The sequence below is a fragment of the Orycteropus afer genome, unplaced genomic scaffold (genome assembly GCF_000298275.1).
Source record: "Orycteropus afer afer isolate SDZICR_OR568_19922 unplaced genomic scaffold, OryAfe1.0 scaffold00326, whole genome shotgun sequence".
Taxonomy (NCBI): Eukaryota; Metazoa; Chordata; class Mammalia; order Tubulidentata; family Orycteropodidae; genus Orycteropus; species Orycteropus afer.
The window spans coordinates 455344-483055 of NW_006921913.1; the positions used below are offsets into that span (position 1 = coordinate 455344).

Consider the following 27712-nt stretch of genomic DNA (forward strand, 5'->3'; position numbering starts at 1 on the left):
TAGTGGCTAAGGCACTTGACTGCTAACCAGAAGGCTGGCAGTTCAAATCCACCAGCCACTCCTCGGAAGGAAGATGGGGCAATCTACTTCCGCAGTGATACTGCCTCGGAAACCCAAGGAGGGGTCACTATGAGTCGGGTCCGACTTGATGGCACATAACATAACATAGGGGTTAGGTTAGTGTTATTTCTAGTGGACACATTTCAATTTAGGCTTTTAGAATGAATGTTATCCATTTTCTCCTACCTCACAAATCTCAGGGTTGTAAATGAAATTTACACTATCACTCTCAGTTGATGTTTCCCATCATTTTTCTGCTACCCTGGCCCAGAACACCCTAGGACCTTGAAGCTCATGCCATTTGCTATATTTTTCTCTAAACCTGCCATCACTGCCATCTACCAACATCTTGAAAATCATTGTCCCTTTTCCACTGTAGCTGTTAAATTGAACACTGCTAACAGGTCAAACTTAAATCTACTAAAGAGACATTAATTTTAAAGAACATGCATTTTAAGTGGTCTTATTAGAATTTAAGGAGCTCTGGTAGCATAGTGCCTAAGGCACTTGACTGGTAACCAGAAGGCTGGCAGTTCAAACCTACCAGCCACTCCTTAAGTAAGGTTGGGCTATCTACTTCCTTAGTAATACCACCTCAGAAACCCAAGGAGGGGTCGGTATGAGTTGGGTTCGATTTGATGGCACATAACAACAATAAGAACATTATAATTTTAGTACTATTTGATAGAAATACTATTGGACCTAATATCATGAAATACAACATAAGCTTATTATTCACATAACAGGTTTTTAGTGCATAAAAACTCAATATAAACTATGGAAATTGAACAATATAATTTGTTTAAAATGTCCATTTGAAAAAAAAATTCATAATGATTTTACAGATAATCTTGTGTCCCCAAGTTTTAGTAAATCGAGAGAGACAGAGAAATCAGCTGTCCAAAACTAGGAAAAGAAATTTGAGATAAGAAAGAATTGTAAGTGATAGAAAATAGCAAAATGAGTTGCCAGTCACATAGTCCCCTGTATATGTCTTCTATGAGGACAGGCACTATTATCTGAAATTATGATGACAATTGCAACAACAGAAGGGAGCATGATCCTCCATCCTAACAAGAAATCATAAAAACTGCAGTAAATTACAGAAAGTCATAAGAGATGAACACAGAGAGATTGTTTCATGCTAACATAGTTAAGATTAATCACCTTGATATGCAAATGTAAAAATTTATAAGAATGGCTAGATATGAGAGTCTGTATTTTATTAACAACAATTTTAATAAACCTTAAATTAGATCATCCATTTCTATAATTAGGTCACTTGGCACACCACAGCTCCATAATATAAGGTGCTTTTGCCTGGGCAGCAGGTGCTTCTATGAATGGGAGCTTATTTCATCAGATCCTTTGTTTATTAAGGAGAACAATGTATGATATATTTGCATCTCAGAATTTCATATTTTAAACTTAATTTATTCTTTCTGCATCAAGTCTTTGAAAGTATATCTTCTTCAGAATACTTAAGTCTATACATTTTTGACTGCTTTGGAAAAGATATTAATCCATCCTGACAGATGCCTAGATTTAAATAAATAAGCCCAGTACAAGAAGTATACCAGTCTAAGGAGAAATAAAGTCTGCCTCAGAGTGTAAAAAGACTTCTCAAAATACTGGGAACAAAGATTTCCAATATGTTAGAAAGTTTTGATAAAATATTTTTCAAACTTCCCTGAGATGCATAAGTAATATGTTCATAGTTGAAAAGACATTTACTATGGTTGTAAATAACAATGAGTAATAATGCCTGGTCCCTTTATCAGAATTCAAATATTGTTATAAGTGTCAGTTGAATCACATCACATTTTGTGTCGTTGTTCTACCTACTGTAGGAAAATATATAATTTATTGAGTTTTGTGTTGGTTTTCTTGATAGTGCAAATCTCATATAAATGATAATTGAACAAATACCATAATCAAATATTACTAGAGGTCATAGAAGAAAAAGATCACAATGCTATTGTCAAGGGTAGATGTTGTTTCTACAGGTCACCACCCTCAGAAGCAATGGCCTGGTCAGAAAACATGGACACACTTTTAGCCAGCCAAGGTAAGATCCAACTGTTGTTGCTGTTGTTACGTGCCATGGAGTTAGACTCAACTCATACTGACCGCTTCTTGAGTTTCTGAGGTGATTTCACTACAGAAGTGGATTGCCCAACCTTCCTTCTGAGGAGTGGCAGGTGGGTTTGAATCGTCAGCCTTCTGCTTAGCAGTCAAATGCCTTAGGCACTATGCCACCAGAGCTCCTTAAACAGTGTAATGCTTAAGTATGAAAAGTTAATTTTTTAAAGTTACAGGTATACTATAAGGTATGAGTTTGATTAAATATTTGAAGATTCCTAATAGTCCTATAAATGTATACAGGCTGAGTCTAAAGGAATTAGTTTGGGCCCAAAATAAGACAAAATTATAGCAATTCCAAACATTAAAGCAGAAGGAAATTTCCAAATAGCAGATAAAAATTTTGCCTTTTCCTTGGATTTACTATTATTAGATGCATATAATTACTGACTTAAGTATGACTTGAAAGAAACAAGCAAACTTTTGAAAAGTTGAAAATTTAAATATCTCACTTATTTCAAATTTTGTAGGCTAACAGTTTTTTAAATATTTATTTCAACTGAGATAACATTTATTCTTATGAATACAAAAATAAATGTGAATGTATATATGTGTATACAAATATGTACTGTGCATATATATATGTGTATGTACTTAATATGATGGCCAACAGAGGAATTAAATTAGTTAAAAATAAAGCATCTCAGGATTGACACAAAATAATTATACCCAATGTTGTTGTGAGTTGCCATTGAGTTCATTCCAAATCAAGATGGTCTCATGTATGCAGAGTAGAGCTGTTCCATAATATTTTCAAGGCTGTGACCTTTCAGAAGCAGAGGGCTAGGCCTATCTTCTGAGCTACCTCGGAGTGACGAACCACCAACCTTTCAGCTGGTAGTCTAGTGTTTAGCCATTTCTGCCACCCAGGGCCTTAATAATATATAAATAGTCATTATGTATAATATTATTATAGATTATTATAAATATTATATATTATAATATAATGACTTAATAGTCATCTAGATACAAATGTATCTAGATCTTTTGTTTATGTCATAAATAATCCTGCTTTGCAATAGTCCTGTTGCATATGGGGGAGATGAGAGTGGAACACTATAGAGAAATACATAGAAAATTTTATTTAAAATGTAGTATTGTTTTCAAAACAAAAAGGTCGCTGGCTGGCACAAACGGTTTGCACTCAACTACTAACTGAAAGGTTGGTGGATGGAGCCCACTTAGCAGCACCACAGAAGCAAGGCTTGTGCCCTGCTTCTGTAAAGATTACAGCCAAGAACACTCTGGAGCAGTTTTACTGTAATACATGGGGTCACCTTCAGTAAGAATCAACTCAATGGCTACATTTTAAAAAATTGTTTGTACTAATCAAATGATATTTTCATTTTAATTCATGAAGCCAAATAAAAGAATATTAGAAAAGGTAATTAAATGAAATAAAATACTGAGCTTGTTTGATTTTTAGATGAGAAATTTAAACCAGCTGCTTAAAATATCTCACAAAACTCCCAGAATCCACCTTAGGACAAACATTGTAGACATCAAAGATATGGAATTGCATTTTTATATAAAGTTTCAATAACAAAAACCAAACCAAATCTATCGAGTCCATTCTAACTCATAGCCATCCCCACTGGATTTCCAAAGTAGTAAATCTTTATGGAAGTAGATTGACCCATCTTACTTCCGTGGAGCAGGTGGTGGATTTGAACCACCAACCTTCTGGTTAGCAGTCAAAGAAATGCCTTAGGCACTGCGCCACCAGAGCTCTGTTTCTTTTTTCTTTAAGTGTATACCCAATAGGACAAATCAGATTTGCTAAATCCTCATGAAGGTGTCTCTGCAGGTTGTGACTTCACTAGCTCAAGAAGAATTGTTAGAAGAGTTTTGTATAGCAGTATCACAGAACAAGTATGGAGGGTGTTGACATGAAGGCAAATACTCCATCTGCATACTTCCTGGGATTTGATATTTCATACCCACATAAGGTAGAAAAGTCATAAACTCATCTGAACAACTGTTTGGTTTTACTTTTTATAATACCAGGAAAAAAAAAAAAACTTGCATGTTTTTTAATTCTTTATACAGCTAAACAATGCATTAAATTATTGAACAGTTTTGCGAATCCACCAATTGTTTACTTACTGCATACTGCATTTAACCAGCTGATTCCACACTGTGATGATGGCCCTAAGATAATATTACTTCTGTTGTACGTGGGGCATTATCCCAAAATCATTTGGCATCTTTTGAACTTTCAAATTATATAGAAGAATAGTTCAATAAAATATTGTGTCCAAGCAGAGATAACTAACCCTGGCTTTAGTTGTTTATTCTGTACCATTGTGTCTTAAACCAAGTGATGAAAGGAAGGAAGAAGAGCATTATTGTTAGTTAGATTAGCCCTTCATTAAAATGATAGAATGGGAGGAAATGATCATTGTTTATCTCTAACTTCATATCACTCTGGGATGCATTTGGATAATCCTTACGGGTCAAAAACTTCATATGCTTTAATAGCACACATCTAAAATATTGCCAATCGTGAATCTACAATATTTTTTTCAGTATTATTAAAGTATACTTCATTCTCTGCTTAAATGAAATTTTTTTTTCTGTTTAGACCCCTAAATTCATCTTTACTTTGACCAAATTATAGAGCAAATTCTAATTCAATGCTAATAAGTGGATATTTATAACCTAATCTATGTCACAAGATCTTCTTGGGTACTTTTTTAAATGCAAGGAACCTGTGAGTAGTTGAATTTCTATACAGCACTCACATAATGAATGTCATCCACATTCTCAAATATTTCTACTGAGAATTTTAATTGGTACTGTATTTGATCATGTTTTGCAATGACTTCTTATTTCACCTATTTCAAATTTAAAAAAAAATCGGATCCATTTTAAATCCAGTGCTTTTGGACACTTTAATCTTGCTCCATGAAGTTCCTTGCTGTTTCCCTTTCTAAACTTCATTTATTTTACTCCCTATTTGCAGTGACCCCTGAACGACTAACTGACTTAGGCACCTTCTCCATAAACTTTCATATTTTATTTTTCTCTTCTCAATTTTTTCTGGTCTCCAAGTAATCCATAAACTTATTTCCTCCTTGTTTTGGGAATGGAAGGATTGACTCTCTGAGCCTGCAGTCAGAGAAGAGCTGTTTTGACATCATGCAAACAGGATGCTTGTAGCAAGTGGCAATAACCCAGATGTTTTGAAAGGCAAATCCCTCTAGGTTGCAAAAGGACTGATGTAGGTTTTCCTTATCAAAAACACACAATATAACTTAAGCAGATACTGCTATCGGAAGGGGGCAACCATGAAAATGCATTATATGACTTAATTAATTCACTAGAGAAAATCTGATTTGTTATTGCTAACTTACTTTCTAACTAGAGGCACACTCTTAGCTATATTCAGACAAAAAACATTTGCAAGAATTACCTTCTCAAATGAGCTCTAGTTTACCAAAGAAAAATACTTCAGGGCACATTTTGATGAGGGAAGTAGGGAAGTAAAGTCTAAGTAAGTGGTAACAAACTCAAAAATCTTTGGAAGCAAAGGATAAATGTGTAAATTTGGCTGAAGTAAGGTAATGTGGAAAGGTGGGACTTATGGGAATCACAGAGAGCAAGTCCTTCCTAGAGTTATTGCATTTTAAAAATGTACTAGTCAAACCAAGTAAACAAGCCTGCAGGTAAGTGGGCCTCAGTTTTCAGTTCCTGGGTCCAAAGTTTCTGGAGCAGGGTGTGCTTAGGAGAATATGAGAGTAGGAGGTGAACACAAGAAGCGCAGACAAAATGCTCCTTGGAAACGAGAATGGCCAGACTTCCTCTCATCTACTTTGGTCACGTTGTCACAAGGCACCATTCCCTGGAGGAGGATTTCATGCTTGGTAAAGTGGAGAGTCAGTGAAAAAGGGGAAGGCCCTCAACTTGATGGATTGACACAGTGGCTGCAACAATGGGTCCAGGTATAGCAGACATTGTGAGGCTGGCACAGGACCGGGCAGTGTTTTGTTCTGTTGTACATGGGATCCCTGTGAGTTGGAGCCAACTTGATAGCACCTAACAACAACCACAGGAGGTAAACACTAAGTGTAGGCTAAGTAAGAACAGGTAATCAAAAGAGAACGTCAGAAGAATCACTGTCTTACTTCAGGTAATATTGGGAAAAAGCCCATTCATTTACCTTTCGGACTTAAAATTAGCTATAACCACACATCAAATATCTTCAACAATTACTATCTTGATTTTGAGATTATAATTGGCTAATATATCCATTCCAAAAAATAAATGAGAGCCATTCCTCCTCTGCTTTAAGGTTCTTTTCTTTTCTGCTAGGAATTTCAAGCCATGATTCAGTGGCTCATGTCTGTAACATTGTGCTAGATCAATAAATGCTGCAATAATTAATGTCCATCTAAAACTTGAACTACTGTTATGGCAACTTTATGCTTTGGATTATGCATTCTAACTCATTAGCATCGTAATGTGTTTTTTCACCAGGTCATAGCAAAAACATGTTCTTACTATGAAGTTAGTATCACACTATTAACTGGACCTAGGCTTAGTGCAACACATCTAAAAAGCAAAGCCTATGGAGTTTCTAATGAAATAACTACCATTAAGACCTACTCCTAAATATAACTCCTAGATTTTTCAGATCAAGAAAGAAAAAGTGAAGGTCTTCTTTGTCACTGGAGAAAATATGTAGAGAAATATAAACATTTTATATTTAGGATTATTGATTAAAAATGGGATTTTCTGAATTCAGAAACTGAAGCAAGCATATGGTTCTTGTATTTATAGAGATTAATAAATATTTGTCAGTGAATACTTAATAAATCCTCACAGTATATTATATTGTCATTTTGGTCACATAACTGTTGTTATGATACTAAATAAAAGTTTTTCTTATATATTTTATAGCTGGTCTAGAAGCTTTTAAAACATTTCTAAAATCAGAGTTTAGTGAAGAAAATGTAGAGTTCTGGCTTGCCTGTGAAGACTTCAAGAAAACAGAAAGTATAGAAAAAATTGCTTCCAAAGCCAAGATGATTTATTCTGAATTCATTGAAGCTGATGCTCCTAAAGAGGTGAGTGAAATATTTCAAAATAGTGAAGACATAATAATTGGCATATTTTCCACCAAGTTGTTGTTGTTGTTGTTGTTATGTGCCATTGAGTCGACCCGACTCATAGCGACCCCTCCTTGGGTTTCTGAGGCAGTATCACTACGGAAGTAGATTGCCCAACCTTCCTTCTGCCAAGTAGAAGATGTTACATCCATCTAAATAGTAATAAAATAATCACTTTGTATTAAAATAGAAAGTGTCAGCAGATTCCAATAGAAGTCCATTAAGATAATCTTCCTATCTTCTATCATTGATGTACTGATGAATCTTCTATCACTAAGTCAGCAGATATTTTTCAACACTTACTATGTGTAAGATATGATCAATATTTCTGTCTTCTTAGCAGGGCAAGCAGGCTCTTCAAAGGTGTTCTAAGATATGAAATTGAACAACTCTAAAGTCAACTGAAATTCTACTTAAACATGCAGTTGAAGTTCAGTTTCTTTTTCTCTTTTGTAAATTACAGTGTTAAATAAAGTCACCATGGAATAGCATTCTTAACATGTTTTAGAAAATAAAAATAATAACACTATTAATATTTGGGGAATAAAACTACTAACCATAAAAATTTTCCATTTTTAATTTTCTAGATGTCTAAGTCATATAATAATTTCTTATTTTCCAAAAAGGGGTCTTGCTTATCTTTATTGATTTGATGGTGAAAATGAGCCAAAGATCTGAGGCATTGTCTCAAGTGACTAGGGTGCACCTGTGCTGCTTTAAGATAAAGGAAATAGAAATTGCTTTAGAGAAAAACCTAGAATGATTTATTTTATAATAGCCCCTAAAAATGTGTTTTATGAATGAAATATCTCATTTATAGCTGATTAAATTCCCAGAACTAAAGCCATGATAATCTCCACATACCCAGTTAATGTTTATTTGTAAAGTGTGAAACCCAAGGAGGGGTCGCTATGAGTCGGGTCTGACTTGACGGCACATAACAACAACAACAAAGCAAATTATAAACTGCTTTGTGGTCCTCACTGAATGTATCATCATATAGAAAAGGATTTTTATGCATAAGTAATGAATAAGTACTTGTGTTAAACTACAAGTATGAACTTTAACCAGCTTTTCAGTCAGCAGCCAAACTCTTTAACCTTTGTACAGTCCAGGGTTTGCAAACTATTAAAAAAAACGAAATTCATGTGCTGAAGTTGATTCCATCTCATAGCAACCCTACAAGAAAGAGTAGATTTGCCCCATAGGTCTTCCAAGGCTGCAATCTTTAGAGAAGCTGACATCACATTTTCTCCCATGGAGTGACTGGTGTGTTCAAACCACCAAACTTTGTATTAGTAGCTGACAGTTTTGTGCACCAATGCTCCTTCAAACTACTGGTACTAAATCATACTTGAGTATTTATTTACTAACCATATTTAAATGTGATGGTAATCATATTTTGTGACCCCAAGTTAGGATGTATGGTATGAGAAGGGTGATTATACTTATGGAAACAAAGGAGAGAAAAGATTAAATGTAAACACTTACAGAAAATCTAAAGCATAAAGTTGCCATATCAATAGTTCAAGTTTTAGATGGACATTAATTACTGCAGCATTTATTGGTCCAGCACAATGTTACAGACATGAGCCACTGAAGCATGGCTTGGAATTCCTAGCAGAAAAGAAAAGAACTTTAACTCCTGTGGAGCGGTTTCATCATACATTTCCCAGCCACCATCTAAGAATCAATAAATAATTCCAGAAAATTGAAAATGTAATATACAAGATTAGTCAAGTTGATTAATGTGTCATTTCCTAAAAGGTTTGAAATCAACCCTAAAGATATCCTATTTATTGTCATATTGGTCTGAAAGCCAGATTCTTTTTCTTCTTTATGAATCCATCTAATTAAATGTAGTTGCCTTAGGATAATATTCTTAAATATTATGTATGAAAAGTCTTCTAAGAAATGTAATCTTTAATTAACTATACCTGAATTCAAAGTTATAATTCAAATATACAATAAATTATCAATTTTGACAAAACTGTATTATTTTCTCTTTCTTTCCAAAACAATTTTTATAGAAATAATGTATTAAATAGTATACTTTTTATTTTAGGAAGAAAAACTCTCATTGCATGTTATAATTTACCAATCTAATTAATTCTGACTAAATCAAATATAATTAGGTTTACCACTATTCCACAGTAATAGCTATTCTGTCTCCTTAAAGTATCTCTAATAATGGTGTTATTGGATATGGCAAAATTCATTGAAAACAAAGAGTTATATCTATTTTGGAGATGGCCATTTTCTTTCTAATTGTTTATCATTAATTATTTCTAAAATCCAGATTACTAAAGAGCATTTGCATTTTATATTTTATATGAACCTCTATCTTCAAGGTGTTTCTCTGTATTTCATTAGTTATATGTTATATATAATACAAATGTTACTATTTTGATTAATTTGATTTTTTTGATTGCCTCTGACCACATTGAAGTCTTAGTCTAGAAGAGATTAACATATAATAGGAATAGTCGAATACATAATAAGAAAAGTAATAATAAAACCACAGTAAGAGTTTGTTATTAGCACTGTGGAGAGAATGATTAAGTTTACCTGGGATTCACAGAGTGGTTCACATATGAAAATGTTTTAAAAATGTCTTATTTTATGAAGAGAGTAAATAAAAGAAAAATACTTAATACAGAGTTCACAGTAGTAGAACACAGAGTTACAAAACTCCGTAGTGTTTTCAGGAAATTGCAACCTTTTGGGTCTTGCTAAAGTAAGTGGCCTAGTGGGTAAGACATTTGGCTAACCAGAGGGTCAGAGGTTCAAACCCACCAGCTGCTTCCCAGCGAAGCATGAGGGAGATGAGGCAATCTACTTCTGTAAAGATTTACAGCCTTGGAAAGCCACTACAATTCAGAACTGACTCGATGACAAAGGGTGTCCTTTTTTTTTTTTTTTTTAACAAGCAGAAGAAATGGGGAATGAAGTTGAAAAAGCAGGCAGCAGTGTAGATAAACAAAGAGCAGGAAATGTTCTAGATTTACCTCTTGTTTGAGTTGATAAGACAGGTGATTGATTTGATGTACAGTTTAGAAAATATGATTTTCAAACCCACCAGCCACTCCTCGGAAGGAAGGTTGGGCAATCCTACTTCCGTAGTGATACTGCCTCGGAAACCCAAGGAGGGGTCACTATGACTTGGGGCAACTCCACAGCACATAACAACAACAACAACAACAAAAACAAAGTAGTAAATTGGGAGCTCTGGTGGTGTCTTGCCTAAGGCAATTGACTGCTAACCAGAAGGCTGGCATTTCAAACCCACCAACCACTCCTCAGAAAGAAGATTAGGCAATCTATTTCCGTAGAGATATCACCTGGGAAACCCAAGGAGGGGTCGCTATAAGTGAAATCAACTTGAGGGCAGTGAGGTTTTTTTTCTTTCTTTTTTTTTGTGTAGTAAATTAATCCCAAAATGAGATTCATATGAGTATATTATCTATTTTTTCTATATTCAATTATAGTAGCATAATCAACTTTTATAAATAATCAAAATTATAACCAATTTTCTTGTCAGAAAGTCTGAAAACAAAGAATAATAATAATGCTCATGTTATCTAGATGACTACTAAATCCCATTTACTTCCTTTTCACCTTCTTGTGACTTTATCTCCTCACCTATAAAATTGGTAGCATGACAATAATTTTAACTGATGCAATCAGACAATTTAAATTAAATGATATTAAACTTACTAAGCTCTGGTAGCATAGTGGCTAAGACACTTGCCTGCTAACCAGACGTCTGGCGGTTCAAACCCACCAGCCACTCCTCGGAAGGAAGTTTGGGCAATCTACTTCCGTAGTGATACCGCCTCAGCAACCCAAGGAGGGGTCGCTATGAGTCGGGTCCCACTCGATGGCACATAACAACAAGTGATTTCTGTCTGTATATTGACATTACTAAAGGCTGTCAATTATTTGTCCTAATAAGCATGAAAGATGATAATGATTACACCTAATCTTGATGTCCTCTCCCTTACTATGTTACCTTCTTTATGATTCCTACTTTAACAGGGAGTTAGTGAGATATAGTGGAAAAACTAAAGGTTTGGAGTCACCTGGACCTGGGTTCAAATCCTGACCCCTCACCTGTGTAATTTTGTGGTAAGATATTTCATCTCTCTGAGCCTCAATTTTCTCATCTATGAAATGAACATTCACACAGGACAGAAGTGAATGATAAATGAGATAATGGGTCTAGCTGTACATAACACAAAATGGTCTTTGAAAATCTCAATCCCTTTCTTTCTTTAAACAAGTAAAAGCTACTGAATCTACCTGAAAGATACAACTAGTTAACCTCAAAGAACATTTCTAAGGCACTCAATATATATGTGAGCTTGAACACATTACAAATAATCAGGTTGCAAAAAGACTTACTCACTAAACAAAGAGCATCTAGATAAAATCAGGAGGAAATACTGCAAGAAAAAAAATACATATGTATGTCTCTCTGTGAGTGTGTTTGTGTATGCACATGTGCACACATGCACCACATATTTTGACAAAGTTGAAAATAAAAGAATTATTAGACAAGCAATCCAGTTTTAAAAGTATCTCTATACTTTATAAGCAATGAGAATTTTTGAGTGGCAAAGAATAAGAATTTTTAAACTTACATTTATTCTTTGTTCAACTTGGGCCACTTCAAAATATTTGGAAAATTTCAAAGAAATACTTATTATGTGATTTCAAGAAAATGTTCATCTTAGAAAAATTTAAATAATGTTTCATATTCAGCTATCTAACACATTGATATATTTTAAAAACACTGTACCATTTTTCCCTAATACTGTAAAAATCATGATAGAGAAAGAGAGATATGTCATTAGTGAGAAATTTTTTTATGTGAATTATCATTTTGTAAGATTAGAAAATTCATACCAAAATCATATGACAAACTGTAACATTTAAAATTATAAAAATTCAACTTCATATTATTACCAATCCAGAAACAATATATCAGCAGGTACTTAAGTTTTTTGAAAAACAGTACAAAATATCTACTTTTTAAATTTATTTACTAAATGTGAGGACATCATAATTCATGAAACAAAAAAGAAATGATATTCATTAAGGTGAAGAAGTTTTAATAAAACTATGCAAGACACTTAATATTTGTGTCTGATTTCTTACCTTTTTTAATGCAGTACAATGTTACTCATTAAGTTTTATTTCACTTCAATAAGTGTTTATTTCTCTGCTTACTATCCACCTTCTAATAAGATAACATCCCTGATGGATGGCCATCTCAGTGTAGGCAGTTGTTAGGTTCTGCTGTGCTGATTCCCACTCGTTGCAACCTCATGTGACAGAGTAGATAAAGTTTCATAGCATAGTGCCTAAAGCACTTGACTGCTAACCAAAAGGCTGGTGGTTCAAACCCACCAGCCACTCCTCGGAAGGAAGGTTGGGCAATCTACTTCCGTAGTGATACCGCCTGGGAAACCCAAGGAGGGGTCGCTATGAGTCGGGGCTGACTCAATGGCATACAACAACAAGAGGCTTTATCTTTATGGAGGCAGATCACCAAGTCTTTCTCCTTGGAATTACTGGTTAGGTTCAAATTGTAAACACCAGGCCTCCTTTCAAGGCAATAAGATAGATAATAAACACATAAGCATACTACACTCTGTGTAACGTGTCCAGTAGGCAACTCTCAAAAAAGAAATGTAAGAAAAATAAAACATGTAGAAAACAAGATTTAGTCCAAAAGAAGCTTTTAATATAGTTGGATAAAAAAAAATGGAATTTATGGAACTAGAAAAAATGGCAAAGCAACAAAGAGTAAGTCCAGAAAGAAAAAGAAAATTATTTGCATTATATCTGAAAGAATATAAAGACCAAATAGCATTGTGTCAGACTACTGAGTAAGGCCTTTGTTTTAAATAAGGCTATTTTAAGTTGAGTCTTCAGGGAGGAAATAGTTATATTTCCTATAACAGAAACAGTGATAGAGAGAAGCCTAAGAAAAGAGGCATCTAGAAGCATTTTCTGCTAGTGCTATAATGTCAATTTCACATTATCCATTTTACATTAATATTTTTCCTCTTTGTATTTTTAAATGCCATTTCTCCAGTGTTGGTGTTATTTTGAGTGACAGTCCTGCCCCACAAGGTGCTACTTGACAACAATGATCTTAAGTATAGAATTTCCTCTACATATAATGATATTGCTTATTTATTAATTTCATAATTTTTTGTTCAATAATCAATAGTTGACTGTCTACTTTATGTCAAGCCAGTGCAGCTAATAAACAGACAAGTATGGCCCTGGATAGATAAAGCTAACATCTTAGTAAGAAGACTTCAGTGAAAATAATAATAATAAACTTTGTGAGTGCAGTATAGGGAAATAAGACATTATGGTGACATGTAAGGAGTCCTTGTGGTGCAACAGTTAAGCGATTGACTATTTACTAAAAGTTGGTGGTTCAAATTCACCTATTGGATCCATGGGAGAAAGACTTAGGAATCTGCTCCCAAAAAGATGAATTCTTTCCAATCCAGTCAATTTTGACTCATAATGATCCTATAGGACAGAGTAGAACTGTCCCCATAGGGTTTTCAAAGCTGTAAGTCTTTAAGGAAGCAGACTGCCACATCTTTATGCCACAGAAGGGCTGGTGGGTTTGAACCACCAACTTTTCAGTTAGCAGTCCAATGCTTAACCACTGTATCGCCAAGGATCCTCTCATAAGATTACGTGACAACAACATGGTAGCATGCAACAGGCAAACCCAAGTCTAGGGGATTAGAGAATGTACCTCAAAAGATGTCATTATTAAGTTTTGACCAGAAATTTGAATAGAGGAAAACAACACAAGGTGGAGGGGAGGAAAAATAAGATAGTCAAGCAAAAATGCCAGCCAGTGCCTAATAGACCAGCCCAATAGTGAAAGATGCCTAGTACTGTATGTGTGGAATGTAAAGTTTTACACAACCACACCTCCTGGACACCAGTGATTTCTACATCCTTATTAAAGAAATATCCATTTTAAAGAAAAACGAATCTCTTAAAAGAACAAGAGAGAGGGTGGTAAAAGAAAGAGTGAGAGAGAAAAGCAAAGAGGGAGACCTACAGAGAAAGGGAGGAATGGAAAAAGAAAATCTTAGTTAGAGATATTATCTGTAATATCTGCTCAGTGCTTTTGCAAGACTATCTATCTCATCTGACCATCACATTCAGTATCATAGGGAAGAATTAGAACCATCCACATTTTACAGGTGAAAAACGAACTAAGCCTCAGAGATACAATAATAAGCCATACAGTTACTCAGATAAACATATGGGGGAGGGAGGTCTTCAGTTCATGCATTTATGTTTCAAAATCTGTGTTCCTTTTCTTTAATTTGTTACTTATTTCAAGGGTTTGTGACACAGCACAGGAACTTCGATGTTTATGCTAAAGAAAGAAGCTTAAAATGATCTTGCCACAGAGTTTATCTTCTATTTTTTAAACCTTTATTTTCCTTCTCATAAAAACCAAACCTGATGCCATTGAGTTGCTTCTGACTCATACAGAGCCCATGTGTTACAGAGAAGACTGAGCTCCATACAGTTTTCTTGACTGTAATCTTTACAGACACCAGCAGATCACTAGACCTTTTTCTTTGGTGCCACAGAGTACGTTCGAATTGCCAAATTTCTAGTTAGTAGCTGAGAGCAAATCGCTTGTGCCATCCTCCATTTTCATATTCTTTCTAATTTGCATAACTTCATAATATATGAAGCCCAGACTCAAATGCATAGTATTAAAAGGAAAAAGCTGGCAAGAGTATTTCTTCTAATAATCTCCAGTATTATTTTGGAAAAAAAAAAAAAAAGAGAGAGAAAAATGCTGCATTTCAATGCAAAAACAAGAAGCCCTGATGTGCTTTAAACTTTCCCACATCCCAGCACCACTTAAAACAGCCTTCATTCGCATACTGGAGTTGATGAAAGAAACCAGTCAATCTAAGTCCCTTTCAGCTGTTTCAGCATGGCTTTAGCTTTTGTACATCTATCTTTAGCAATCTGTATATATTATGATTTTACATATGTCATCTCCTTTATTGCCACAGAAATTGAAGAAGCATCTGGTTTCTATTCAATTGCATCTTTCCTTTGACTGCTTGTCTAATTAATCAAACTGGTTTTCAATTCTCTATCTTTCATTTCTCTTGTCCTATTCAACATGTTAATGTTAAGACTGACTCTCAACATTTGTCATCTATTTATGTCTCCAAAGCTAATGATAACAAAAGTATACAGTCCAAGGTGGTTTCTTCTAAATGTTATAAACTTTGCTATTCTCAACTTTAATAGCCACCCTTGATAATAACAAAATAAAAAATCCAAGCACACTGCTATGAAGTCAATTCCAACTCATAGAGACTATAGTACAAAGTAGAAATGCCCCCATAGAGTTTCCGAGGCTGTAAATCTTGACAGAAGCAAACTGCCTCATTCACCAGGGAACGGCTGGTGGGTTCAAACCACCTACCCTTTGGTCAGCAGCCAATTGCTTTAGCCACTGCACCACTAGAGCTCCTTCCCTTGCAAATAAGTTACAGAATATTTGTTTGTCTTTCATAATATCAAAAATGAAGTAATACTAAAAGTGTTAGTGGTGATTAAGTAGAATTATGTAACCAAAATGATCATTATAGATGGCTTTAATTGGAATACGAATTTTTAAGCACTGTTGTGAATGAACCCTGAGATGCTGCCTGCACCATCTTAATAAGGCATTTTTCATATGCATGCACATACCCTTTGCATAATGACAGTCTTCTGCTACACTATACATTCTAAATAAGGAAAGGCTATCTAATTTGAATTTGAGAGCACCATTGAAAACTTCTCATCCAAATTATGTAAAAATATGTAAAGCACAGTTTAGGTTCACAACAGAGCCAACAGGTACACTTTAAAATGAATACTTCCTGCTACGATAGTTTGTTAAAAGCAGGTGTGTCACTAGAGGGGTGCTGAGGCTCACACTGGGTGACATTATCAGAGGGTGTGACACCAAAATGATGATCCATAAAACTTCTGTGCAGTGTTTCAGCAGAATTCTATTATTTTTCATAAAAATATCCCTGTAGTTACTTGTAACAACAAAAAATTTAATAAGCCCAGTTTGCATGTGTCAATATACCTAGAAGGATAAAACTATGCTTACTTTTTGAACTTTCTAATGTGCTCAGTTCAGAGCTGTCATTATTACTCAGTTACAATGACACTTCAAATAATGTGGTCTTGTCTGCACACACTACAAGCATGCACTAATATTTTTGTTGCTGCCAATGTTTCTATAATCACTGATTTTGTCAAATTTTCTGGTGTTTAAGCTACAATATTGTGGTAATTAGTATTTGTGAACCTATAACAATAACTTTTTTGAGAATGAAGTAATAAAGGAAAAAGAGAAAAATCAAAAAAGAATTCAGCTCAGACACTAAATAATATTGTAACTAGTGATATAATTCAATGTAGAAAGATTTTACAAAACAAGTTTATTGTTAGTATTCATATAATCAAAGAGATGTTACATTTAAGCAATTTACAGCTACATTTATCACATATAATTCTATGATTAAATTGATAATAAACGTTACTAAGCATTCTGTATGATCTGGTATGGGAGGAGGTTCATGGGGTGGAGGGAAGGAGAGAGACACCATGAGTTACCACACTAGGAGACAAGAGCCCAGTGACACCACTGGAGGAAAGCCAAAAAAATTTAAAACCACTAGTGCAGAAAAGAAGAATTTAGCTTGCATAATTACCTAAGGCATTTGACTGCTAACCAGAAGGGTGGCGGTTCAAACCCACCAGCCACTCCTCGGAAGGATGGTTGGGCAATCTACTTCCGTAGTGATACTGCCTCGGAAACCCAAGAAGGGGTTGCTATGAGTGGGGTCTTACTCGATGGCCACGTGTTTGGTTTGCTTTGGAATTTCCAGTTAACAAAATCACATGGACATTAAAGTAGCCTAGAGTATTATAATAAGATTATTTTTAAACAGTGACTACGAATCTAATTAAGGAAGCAATCATTTTACTATAATGGATTGTCATCAGTGTCAGCCACATCAAGCCCTTTTCAGGATTGACAGGATTTAAAAGCCTCTAATTGGCTGTGAGGGAGCTCTGGTAGCATAGTGGCTAAGGAACTTGACTGCTAACCAGAAGGCTGGCAGTTCAAACCCACCAGCCACTCCTCGGAAGGAAGGTTGGGCAATCCTACTTCCGTAGTGATACTGCCTTGGAAACCCAAGGAGGGGTTGCTATGAGTCAGGGCTGACTCGACGGCACATAACAACAACAACAACAACAATTGGCTGTGATGACATCTCAGCTATTGTTTTTAAGAAACACATTCCTATGTCTTGGTTTTTTTTTTGGTGTGTGTATGTGTTTGTGGTTGACAATGTCACAGCCTCAGATACCTAAGACAATTCATGACCCTTTGCAAAATATCCAATTAAAATATTGTGTTTCTCAGAGTTCCTGAAACAAAAATATCCATACAAATAAAGTAGAAGTAACTATTCACAAAAGTAAATAATGTATTTATAAATGATGTTCATATAATTAATTGATATCATGTTCAGTCCATGCCCTTGAACTAATAGAGTTTGAGATGTTCAAGAAAATCTAAACTTTCCTAAAGCTCCCAGGCAGCTCAGGAGTATGCTTGAAAATTCTGCAACTCTAGAAGGTCAATTTCTGATAGGGTTCCACCTTGTGGGTGTCACAAGCTCACACATCTCACCTGTCTTACTTTTTGAGACAGAAATTTACACAACTATCTTCTGGAAGAATCTAACCAAAAATCAAATTTGAGATGAGTGCACAAGTTTGGGGTCCAGTTTGTACACATGCCCCAGGAGTAATTATATTAAATGAATTTATTTCTGAAGGGGCAAATCTTTACAGAAGTAGATTGCCCCATCATCCTTCCACCTAGTGGCTAGCAGGTTTGAACTGCCAACTTTCTGGTTAGCAGTAAAATGCCTTAGACACTGTGCCACCAGAGCTCCAACGTGTATATTAAGCTTCACTTTTTAACTTTTTCCTGTTACTGAAAATTCAAAGGACTCTAGGAGGAAAGACAAAGCACTCTTGAAAGCATAATCCCATGCCTCATCAGAATTGACTTCTCAGGAGCATTTAGGAGAGGTGATCACTCCCTCATAATTGAAATAAATGATTAGAAAAAAAAAAAGCAGGTTTAATTAGATTCTAGGTTTGGGTTTCCTCCTTTCTTACAGTGTGTTCTTTAACAATTCCTTTTGCTGTTCCTACTCATAACCCAAAGGTCCCTTGGTGCGCAAATTGTTTGTACTGGGTTGCTAGCCTAAGGGTCAATGACTGGAACCCACTCAGAGGAACCTGGGAAGAAAAAAATGCCAGATGGTCCACTTCCATTAAGATTAGAGCCAAGAAAACCCTATGGAGCTCAGTAACATGGATTTGTCATGAGTCAGAACTGACTTGATAGCAAATTAACAACTTATTACCCAACATACCTTCTAATGAAGGCAGGTAGTCTTCATGTATTTTCTGCTTTCATTCACTCTTCCCTGATTTCATCCAGACTCATGGCTTTAAAAAAGCACTCTCAAATTTAAAAAAATCCATATTTGAGTCCTGATATTCTGTTTAAATTTTTTCTCCCCAAGTTCTCTATCTCAGTTAATGGTAGCTCCATTTGTCCAGTTGCACTGGCTAAAAATTGTCAGCCATTCTTGATAATTGTCTTTCTCATATTCTCTATATCCAATTCACCACACTTTCTATCACCTCATTCTTCAGAATACATCGAAAATCCAGCCATTCTTAATGATTTTCACAAGTCCCATACATTCTATCTTCTGAATATCTTTGAAATAAATCAACTTCCCTTAATCCTCTGCAACATTGTCCGGCCTAATCCTTAGCATTTTCTACCTGACCTTCTGGCAGGGTCTCCTAACTGTTTTGTACCCACATCTGGCCATTGCACCACATAGCAGCCAGTTATATATATTTGAAAGCATATGTTTACATCAATTATTTGCATAAAATTATTCTCATTATTTTCAGGATAAGTCAAATTTTCTTGACAAGATCTACAGGTCCTGCATGACCTGGCAACTTGTGTCTTTACAAGCTCTTGTCTTTCTTCCTCTCAAATAGCCTTTGGGCTTTCTTCAGTTCACCCTCCCAGGTCCAAGCCCCTTCTCAGGCTTTTGTATTCATAATAATCTTTCAAAGATCAACTTAGAAATATAATTTCCTTCAGAGAGCTTTTCTTACAGAAAGCATTTTTTTCCCTTTGGATTATTTTTTTCAAAATCTGTCTTCTTGACTGATTTTTCATATTAATCATCTTTTTATCTTCAGATCTTGTATAATTCTTCAGCAGCCACTCAAAAAATATTTTATATGAAAATATATATATGAAAAATAGGAGCTCTGGTAGCATAGTGCCTAAAGGGACTTGATTGCTAACCAGAAGGCTGGCGGTTCAAACTCACCAGCCACTCCTCGGAAGGAAGATGGGGCAATCTACTTCCATAGTGATGCTGCCTTGGAAATTCAAGGAGGGGTCGCTATCAGTCAGGTTCGACTCGACGGCACATAACAACAACAACAACAACAACAACAGAAGTAAAATACGTAGTTTCTCAGATATGTAATTTAGTTTCCTCTTGAAAAATGGTGATAATAATTCAAACTACTTTTTAGGCATAAATTAGCCATATAAAGGCTTAATACGCCAGATGCGTCAAAAATATTAACTATTATTATTACAGAAGGACCTCTAGTGGTGCAGTGGTTAGTCCATTTGGCCGCTAAACAAAAGGTTGACAATCCTAACCCACCTTCTACTCTGCAGAAGAAAGATGAGGCAGTCTGCTTCTGTAAAGATTTACAGCCTTGGAAACCCAATGGCTGCCGCTAAGAGTTGGAATCAACTTGAAGTCAGTGACTTTGGGTTTTTTTGGTTTGTTATTATTATGGTGAAAGTACCATGGACTGCTAAAAGAACTAACAGATCTGTCCTGGAGAAAGTGCAGCTGAAATGCTCCTTGGAAGCGAGAATGGCCAGACTTCATCTCACCTACTTTGGTCATGTCACCAGAAGGGACCATTCTCTGGAGAAGGACATCATGCTTGGTAAGGTGGAGGGTCGATGAAAGAGGGGAAGGCCTTCAACAAGATGGATTCACACGGTGGCTGTGACAATAGACTCAAGTATAGCAAGGATCATGGAACTGGAGCAGGATCCTGCAGTGTTTCGTTCTGCTGTGCATGGGGTCCCTATGAGTCGGAAATGACTCATTGGCACCTAACAACAACAACATTATTATGGAGTCCCTGGGTAGTAAAAGAGAGCTCTGGTGGCAAAGTGCCTAAGGCATTTGACTGCTACCAGAAGGCTGGCCATTCAAACCCACCAGCCGCTCCCTGGAAAAAAGGTTGGGCAATCTACTTCCATAGAGATACCACCTTGGAAACCCAAGGAGGGGTCGTTATGAGTCAGATCCAACTCCACAGCAACAGTTGTGTTGTGTTTTGATAGTACAAATGGTTAATATGCTTGGTTGCTAAATGAAAGGCGGGAGGTTAGGTCCACCTAGAGCTACCTCAGAAGAAAGACCTGGTGATGTGCCCAAAAATCAGTCACTGAATATACAGCACTTTGTAACACATGGGGTCACCACAAGTTAGAATGCACTTGACAGTAACTAGTATTATTATTTTATAATTAAAATAATAATCTTTTTCAAATATCCTTATGTTTATTTTAGTGATGATACTATTGCTCCAAATATTTTCCCATTGGTAAAGACAAAATCACCAAGGGAGAACATATAATGAGAAAAGACTTGGGAAAGAATTTAAAGAATGTATATCTGCTTTGCCTTTATTTTGAAGGAAAATATTTTTGTAGAAAAGAAAGGAGTCAGTAAAATAAATAAAGGAGCCTTGGTGGCATAGTGCTTAAGGCATTTGGCTGCTAACTAGAAGGTCAGTGGTTTAAACTCACCAGCTGTTCTGTGGAAGGAAGATGGGGAAATCTACTTCTCCAAACATTTACAGCCACCGAAACCCAATGAGGGTCACTATGAGTCACAATTGACTTGATGCAGTGAGATTGTCTTGTTTGTTTGTTTGTTTTTTGGTTACACAATGGTTGAGTGTTCAGCTGCCAACTGCAAAAGACTGGTGGTTCATACTCACCAGCCACTCCTTAGGAGAAAAGACCTGGCACTCTGTTCTCATGAAGACTTCAGCCTAGAAAACACTATAGGGCAATTCTAACCCTGTCCTATATGCTCATTGTGAGTCAAAATCAACTTAATGTACACAAAAACAACAATAACAAAGAAATAAGGAAAAAGTAAGTATATAAAAGTCAAGCTAATTTCATGTAATGAACCCCTGAATTACCTTCATAATGACATATCTTCTTTCTCTGATAATCATATTAAATACTTAACAAAAGCAGAAGCTTTAGTATACAGATTTTTTTTAAGAAATCAAATTTCATAAGCTTTTCAAGTAAAAAAAAAATACTGTGATAAGACAATTATAGATACTTTTCTTCGGTGGTCCAATAAGACTTCTAAGAAAATATTCATTTTAAAATAAGTTATCATGAATAAGGAAAATCTATACAGTGGACCTGGGAGGGGCTTTAGACAGTGGAACAAATTTAGGTACAAATTTTGCCTTAAGAAAGGAGTATACCAACTTTTTGGGTGCCTTTGGGGAAAGTAAGTAATGATTTTGAAACAACACATTGAAGTCAGGGTGTGAGAAATGTCAAATATAGGCTAAGATGTTTAAATTTTATGTTATAGAAAATCATGAGTTTTCACATGAATATTCATATGATGAAAGTGATATTTTGGTGAAAATGATATACAGAGTTTAGAAGGGAATAGTATAAGAGAAGTCCTGGTGGTGCAGAGGGTTAAAGTGCTTGGCTGCTAACCAAAAGTCAGTGGTTTGAACCCAGCAGCTGATCCACAGGAGCAGGCAGTCTGCTTCTAAAGATTATAGTCTTGGAAACTCTATGGGCTGTTTTACCCTGTCCTGTAGGGTCACGATAAGTAGGAATAGACTTGAGAGCAAAGGGGAGTGGTAAGAGTTTATAAAAGCTTAAACTGAAGAGACAGGAATGAGAATGAAAAATATTATTGTAAATTACCAATAAGCAGCACAATAAACACACACACAAAATAAATCAGAAAAAAAGAGGTGTCAAGGATGATTCCTATGTTTGAACTTGAATAATGTGGGAAAAAAATAATGACATTTATACAAACATATGGGTACGATATTTTGTCACTGCCATTAAGCTGAATTGCCAAGACACATCTTCTTAACACTACTGATTATCGCTTGGGAATGTTATATCTGCTCATCACTTAGCTATCAATAGCTGATGTTGCCAGTTCCTTGGTAGGAAAACCAAACAAATCAGAAAAATGAGATGGATAAGTCAGAAATACAAACCTACTATATTTCATTACAGGCAGTATAGTGGCATAGCGGGTAAGGAATTTGGCTGCTAACCAGAAGGTCAATGGTTCAAATCCACGACAGGAGAAAGATTAGGCAATTTACTTCTGTAAAGATTTACAGCCTCAGAAACACAATAGGGGTGACTATGAGTCAGAATCAGCTTGATGGCAGTAGGTTATATTTTAATAACAAGACTAAAAATCTTTAGTATGTTGAAGTACAATAGTTAATCGTCTTTGAAATTTAAGCATGTGTGGTAGTTAAATTTGTATGTCAACTTGGCTGGGCCTGGTTGAGTGGCTGGGCAGCTGGTGGTAGTTATTCTCCATGATGAGACTGGCAATCAACTCCATGGTGGGATCTACCATAAGCAGCTGAGTAGCTGCCTTTGGGATGTGGTCTGCTTCCTGTATATAAGGAAAAGCTTTGGGGACTGTCTCTAGCTTATGGCATGTTTGAACCCTGTGTGTAGCCGTGTTATTGTTCAGCAGCCTGCCATGCTCTGCCAACCTTGGGACTTGCAATGGACTTGAGTTAATGGCCTGCCATGTGGTTTGGTAACATTGGGACTGTGCCTTTTTACTTGTCAACCTTCAGTTTGTCAGTCTCAGCCGCCAGCAGCTGAGTGAAGAAAAGCCTTTAGTTTCAGTGGGCGGGAGCAGGAGGTGGGGCTGAACCCCAAGGTTCAGGGGCTTTCACCCACCCCCTAGAGCCTGGTACTTTGAATGTGGACTTAAAGCCTCCAAGTTGTAAGAATAAACTCCTGTTTGTTCAAGCCATCCCATTTGTGGTATATTCTTGTCAGAGCAATACTAGGTAACCACAACAATATGGGTTTGTCTAAATCTAAAAACAATTTTTTACTTTATTTGTATAACATTTTTATTGTGGTCTTACATTTTGCAAGGCATGGTGAGGGATGTGCAGAATGTATACATCATCTAAGTAGCACAAAGTCCTTTGAGAGGACAGGGAAGAGAAAAAAATCTATAAATAAACATCACAGGGTAGATGTTATTTGAGTTTAGCCTTAAGAATTATGAAAGACTTAGGTGATGAGGAGTGACTTCAGCGAGGCTAATGGCATAAGAAAATGTTCACAGGTGAGAACATAAAAGGAATTAGAGGGCAATAAGTGTAGCTTGGTAGGAATCCAGGACATATGTAGAAAAGAAAAAATAAGTGGGGAACACCTCATAAAGACTGTATGAACGTCAAAATCAGGGCTTCGGATGTTAAAATAAGAAATAGGGAGTTATTACAGGTGTTCAGTTGTTACTACAAAGTACCATGACTATCACTACTACTAACGATAATAGCAATTAGCCAGCACTGTGTACCAGGCACACATTGGCTATCGTCGGTGAAAACTTACCCAATGAACACTTAAGAAAATTCAGTCACTATAAGTACTAATATGAGGGATTCAAAGTTAAACAAATCCCTGATGACGCTTTTAAAAATTAACAACATAGTTAAAGGAGGAAATGGCTGCCATATATTCTCAAATGATCACAACACAAATAGTTTTATGAAAAATGTTTTAATAGATGTTTAAAAATAGCTATAATATCTAAATAATCACCACTATTCATCTATTCTTACTATGCAAAAGGCTTACCCTGGAAATATTGCAAGCCTGGTTCCAGATCACAGCAATAAAAAAAGTATTACAATAACACAAGTCAAACAAATTTTTGGTTTCCCAATGCATATAAAAGTTTTGTTTAGATTATACTGTAGTCAGATAAGCGTGCAATAGCATTATGAATAAGCTTGAAATATTGTGAGAATTATCAAAATGTGACACAGAGAAACCAAGTAAGCACATGGTGTTGGGGAAATGGTACTGATAGACTTACACTGCACAGGGTAGCCACAGACCCTCAATTTGTAGGGGCAGGAGGGGGGGTGGAAAAAAGTGATTATCTGTGAAACATAACAAAGCTAAGTGCAATAAAATGAGGTGGGCTTGTATATGGTACTAAGTCTGTTATGTAGATTATCATGCCACTCCCTTGCTTAAACACTTCAGTGTCTTTTGACTGTGTTTTGTAGAAAAATAAGATCAGCATATAAACCCTACAAGACTTGACCTGTACCTGCTCTTCCATGTCATCACTGATGCTTCCTTCTAACATCCTTCAACTTTATTCATTCCAGCATAATCTCTCTCCAGAACATGCCAGATTCTTTCTTATAACGGAAATGCTGCAGTTTTTACTTCTTCTGCCAGAATGCTTTCCCTTCAAACTGGCTTATTCTTATCTCTCAGGTTTAAATGTAAAGTAATACTATTTATTTACTTGTTGGTTATCTTCCCTAAATATAGATGGTATTTGGCTCAGATGTTGTTGTTGTTAGTTGCTGTCAAGTTGATTCTGATTCATGGTGATCCTGTGTGTACGGCATAGAACTGCTCCATATGGTTTCAAGGCTGTGACCTTTGGAAGCAGATCCCCAGGCCTGTCTTCCAGTGCAACTCTGGATTGGTTCGAAATTTTCTTTTGGTTAGTAGGTGAGAGCTTAATCCTTTCTGCTACCCAGGGACTGTGCCTCAGAACAGATACTAATAAATGTTTATTGAATCAATGAATGTATGAATTGTCTCACATTAATTGTTACATCTCTGAGTCAAAAACTATCAATAGGTGGTATTACTACAGAAGTAGATTGCCCAACCTTCCTTCTGAGGAGTGGCTGGTGGGTTTGAACCACCAGCCTTCTGGTTAGCAGTCAAATGCCATAAGCACTATGTTACCAGAGCTCCTAGTTTAAAGATGAAGAAACAGAAACTCAGAAATATTAAGGTAACTTACCCAAGGTCATTAAGATCACAGTTAGAGAACAGAATTGAAAAGAGGATTTTCATTGTTCCACATTGTCTTCTAATATAAAGAAGGGGACTTCGATTTTGAGACCTTCAAGGGAGTTTTGGCATTTGACCTGGAACTTTAATGGACTTAAGAAGGTGATCAAAGGAACAGAAATTCAGTGTGTATTCTGGGATCACTGAGTAGCTAAAATTACTAAAGATAGAAAATATTTGTGAGCAATAGTGGTCTTTTGATGATTCCACAATTAAAAAATAAAAAGATTATTTTCTTCTTTTTTCTATTATTATTCCTAGAAAAATAATGTTAATATAACTTAATACTTCTTATCCCATTTAATCTTTAAAACAATACTTTAAGATAGGGGCTATTAATACTCTTCTTAATGAGGTAGAAATTGAAGGTAAGAGTAAATTACAGAATATCCTTGAGTTATATAAACAAAAAATTAGCTGAAGAGGGATTTGATTGCAGGTATACTTGTGTATCTTCTAACCTCAATTCAATGAAGCACAAGTCATCATTTATAGTATTTCTTTTACCAGACCCCAAATTCTATCATTTTCACAATTTTCCTAAGAGACTTTTTAATCTATCCAACAAATATATATTGACTTCTTATTATGTACTAGGTATTCTGTTAAGTGTTGGAAAAAAAGATTGATGTATGAGACAAATATTGTAAACTGCCTTCAGTGAGCTTCACATTTTGAGTCAGATCTCTTTTGCAGTTAATGAATGTTTTCAGTTTAACTTAGATATCCTGGATATGACCTTTTCTCTTTCTCAGAACATATCTTAGAAGGTGTATAGAATTAGGCAAGTCTATTCAGATTTTTTACATATTTGCAGGTGAATGGTGTGTTCCAATATAATATGTCTCTACTAGACCTTGCTGGGGACACGTGTGTGGCATGGTAGTAGTAAAGGGGTAAGAATATATGTATATAAAATCTATAGGACAGATGAGGGTATAAGTGGTGATATTTTGCCCATTTTGGCAAACAAGAAGAAATACAAAATAAAGCAGAAAGCAATGTTAAGGAAACAACAAGGGGAGGTACTGAGAATCGTTATGGGCTGCCGGAAGCCATCTCAATAAATTTTAATTGAAGTTTTGCCTATAGAAAATACATTTTAAGTACTAAATTCAAAATATTTTTAAGAGAGAGCAGGTGAGGAAAAAATAAATCATAAAATATTTTCTCTTTCACTTTGCCTTTTTAAATTATTATTATTTCTAAATAAGGTTTTAACTTTGTTGTCTGTCAATACCACTCCTTTCAACCTAGGAAAAATAATTAAAATAAGTGTGTGTTCTGCAGTCCAGCCAATGAATGGATAGATGATCTTTCTGTTGCTTTGCATCAGATTATCTTTGTGTTGGAAAAAAAAAAAAAAAATTCAAACAGCATGTATATCTATCACCTGTATAAACTGTGTATTCTCTGTTTAAACTAATCTAATGATATGCAACCTTATTTTTCCATAGATCAACATTGACTTCAGTACCCGGGACCTCATCTCAAAGAATATTGCAGAACCAACACTCAAGTGCTTTGATGAGGCTCAGAAATTAATCTATAGTCTCATGGCCAAGGATTCTTTTCCTCGATTTCTAAAGTCAGAGATTTATAAGAAACTGATAAATAGCCAACAAGTTGGAAATCATAAAAAATGGCTCCCTTTCTTGTGAAAAATGTAAATGATAACCTAACCATTAGAATATATTTGGAGAAAACAAGTAATAGGAGAAATCACCTCTCAACCATTACACTTTAAGACTAATCAAAAAAAGAAAAAAATTCAGGAATAATATGTTTTTTTTTTTTTTAGGTTTTGGAAAACATTTTTTTTTTTATTATTGCAACTTAATTTCTAAGTACATGTTTAGTATTTATTCATTTTACCAGGTTCTTAAAAATCTCCTACTACCAGAATACAGAAAGGTTTTACAAAGATATAATACACTCTTAAACTGTAAGTGGGTATTCTTATGACATTATAAACTCAAGGAGCTATCTATTTTCA

General features: G+C 35.4%; 1 protein-coding gene across 1 annotated transcript in view; it reads left to right on the forward strand.

Moving 5' to 3' along the window:
* Nucleotides 1–27377, forward strand: part of RGS21 (regulator of G protein signaling 21) — a 30363-nt gene extending 2986 nt beyond the window's left edge. The window contains exons 2-4 of the mRNA XM_007952157.1: nt 2052–2128; nt 7105–7271; nt 27174–27377. Coding sequence (XP_007950348.1) covers nt 2052–2128; nt 7105–7271; nt 27174–27377 — 448 coding nt within the window. The remainder of the gene's footprint in view (nt 1–2051; nt 2129–7104; nt 7272–27173) is intronic.
* Nucleotides 27378–27712: the final 335 nt, after the last annotated feature.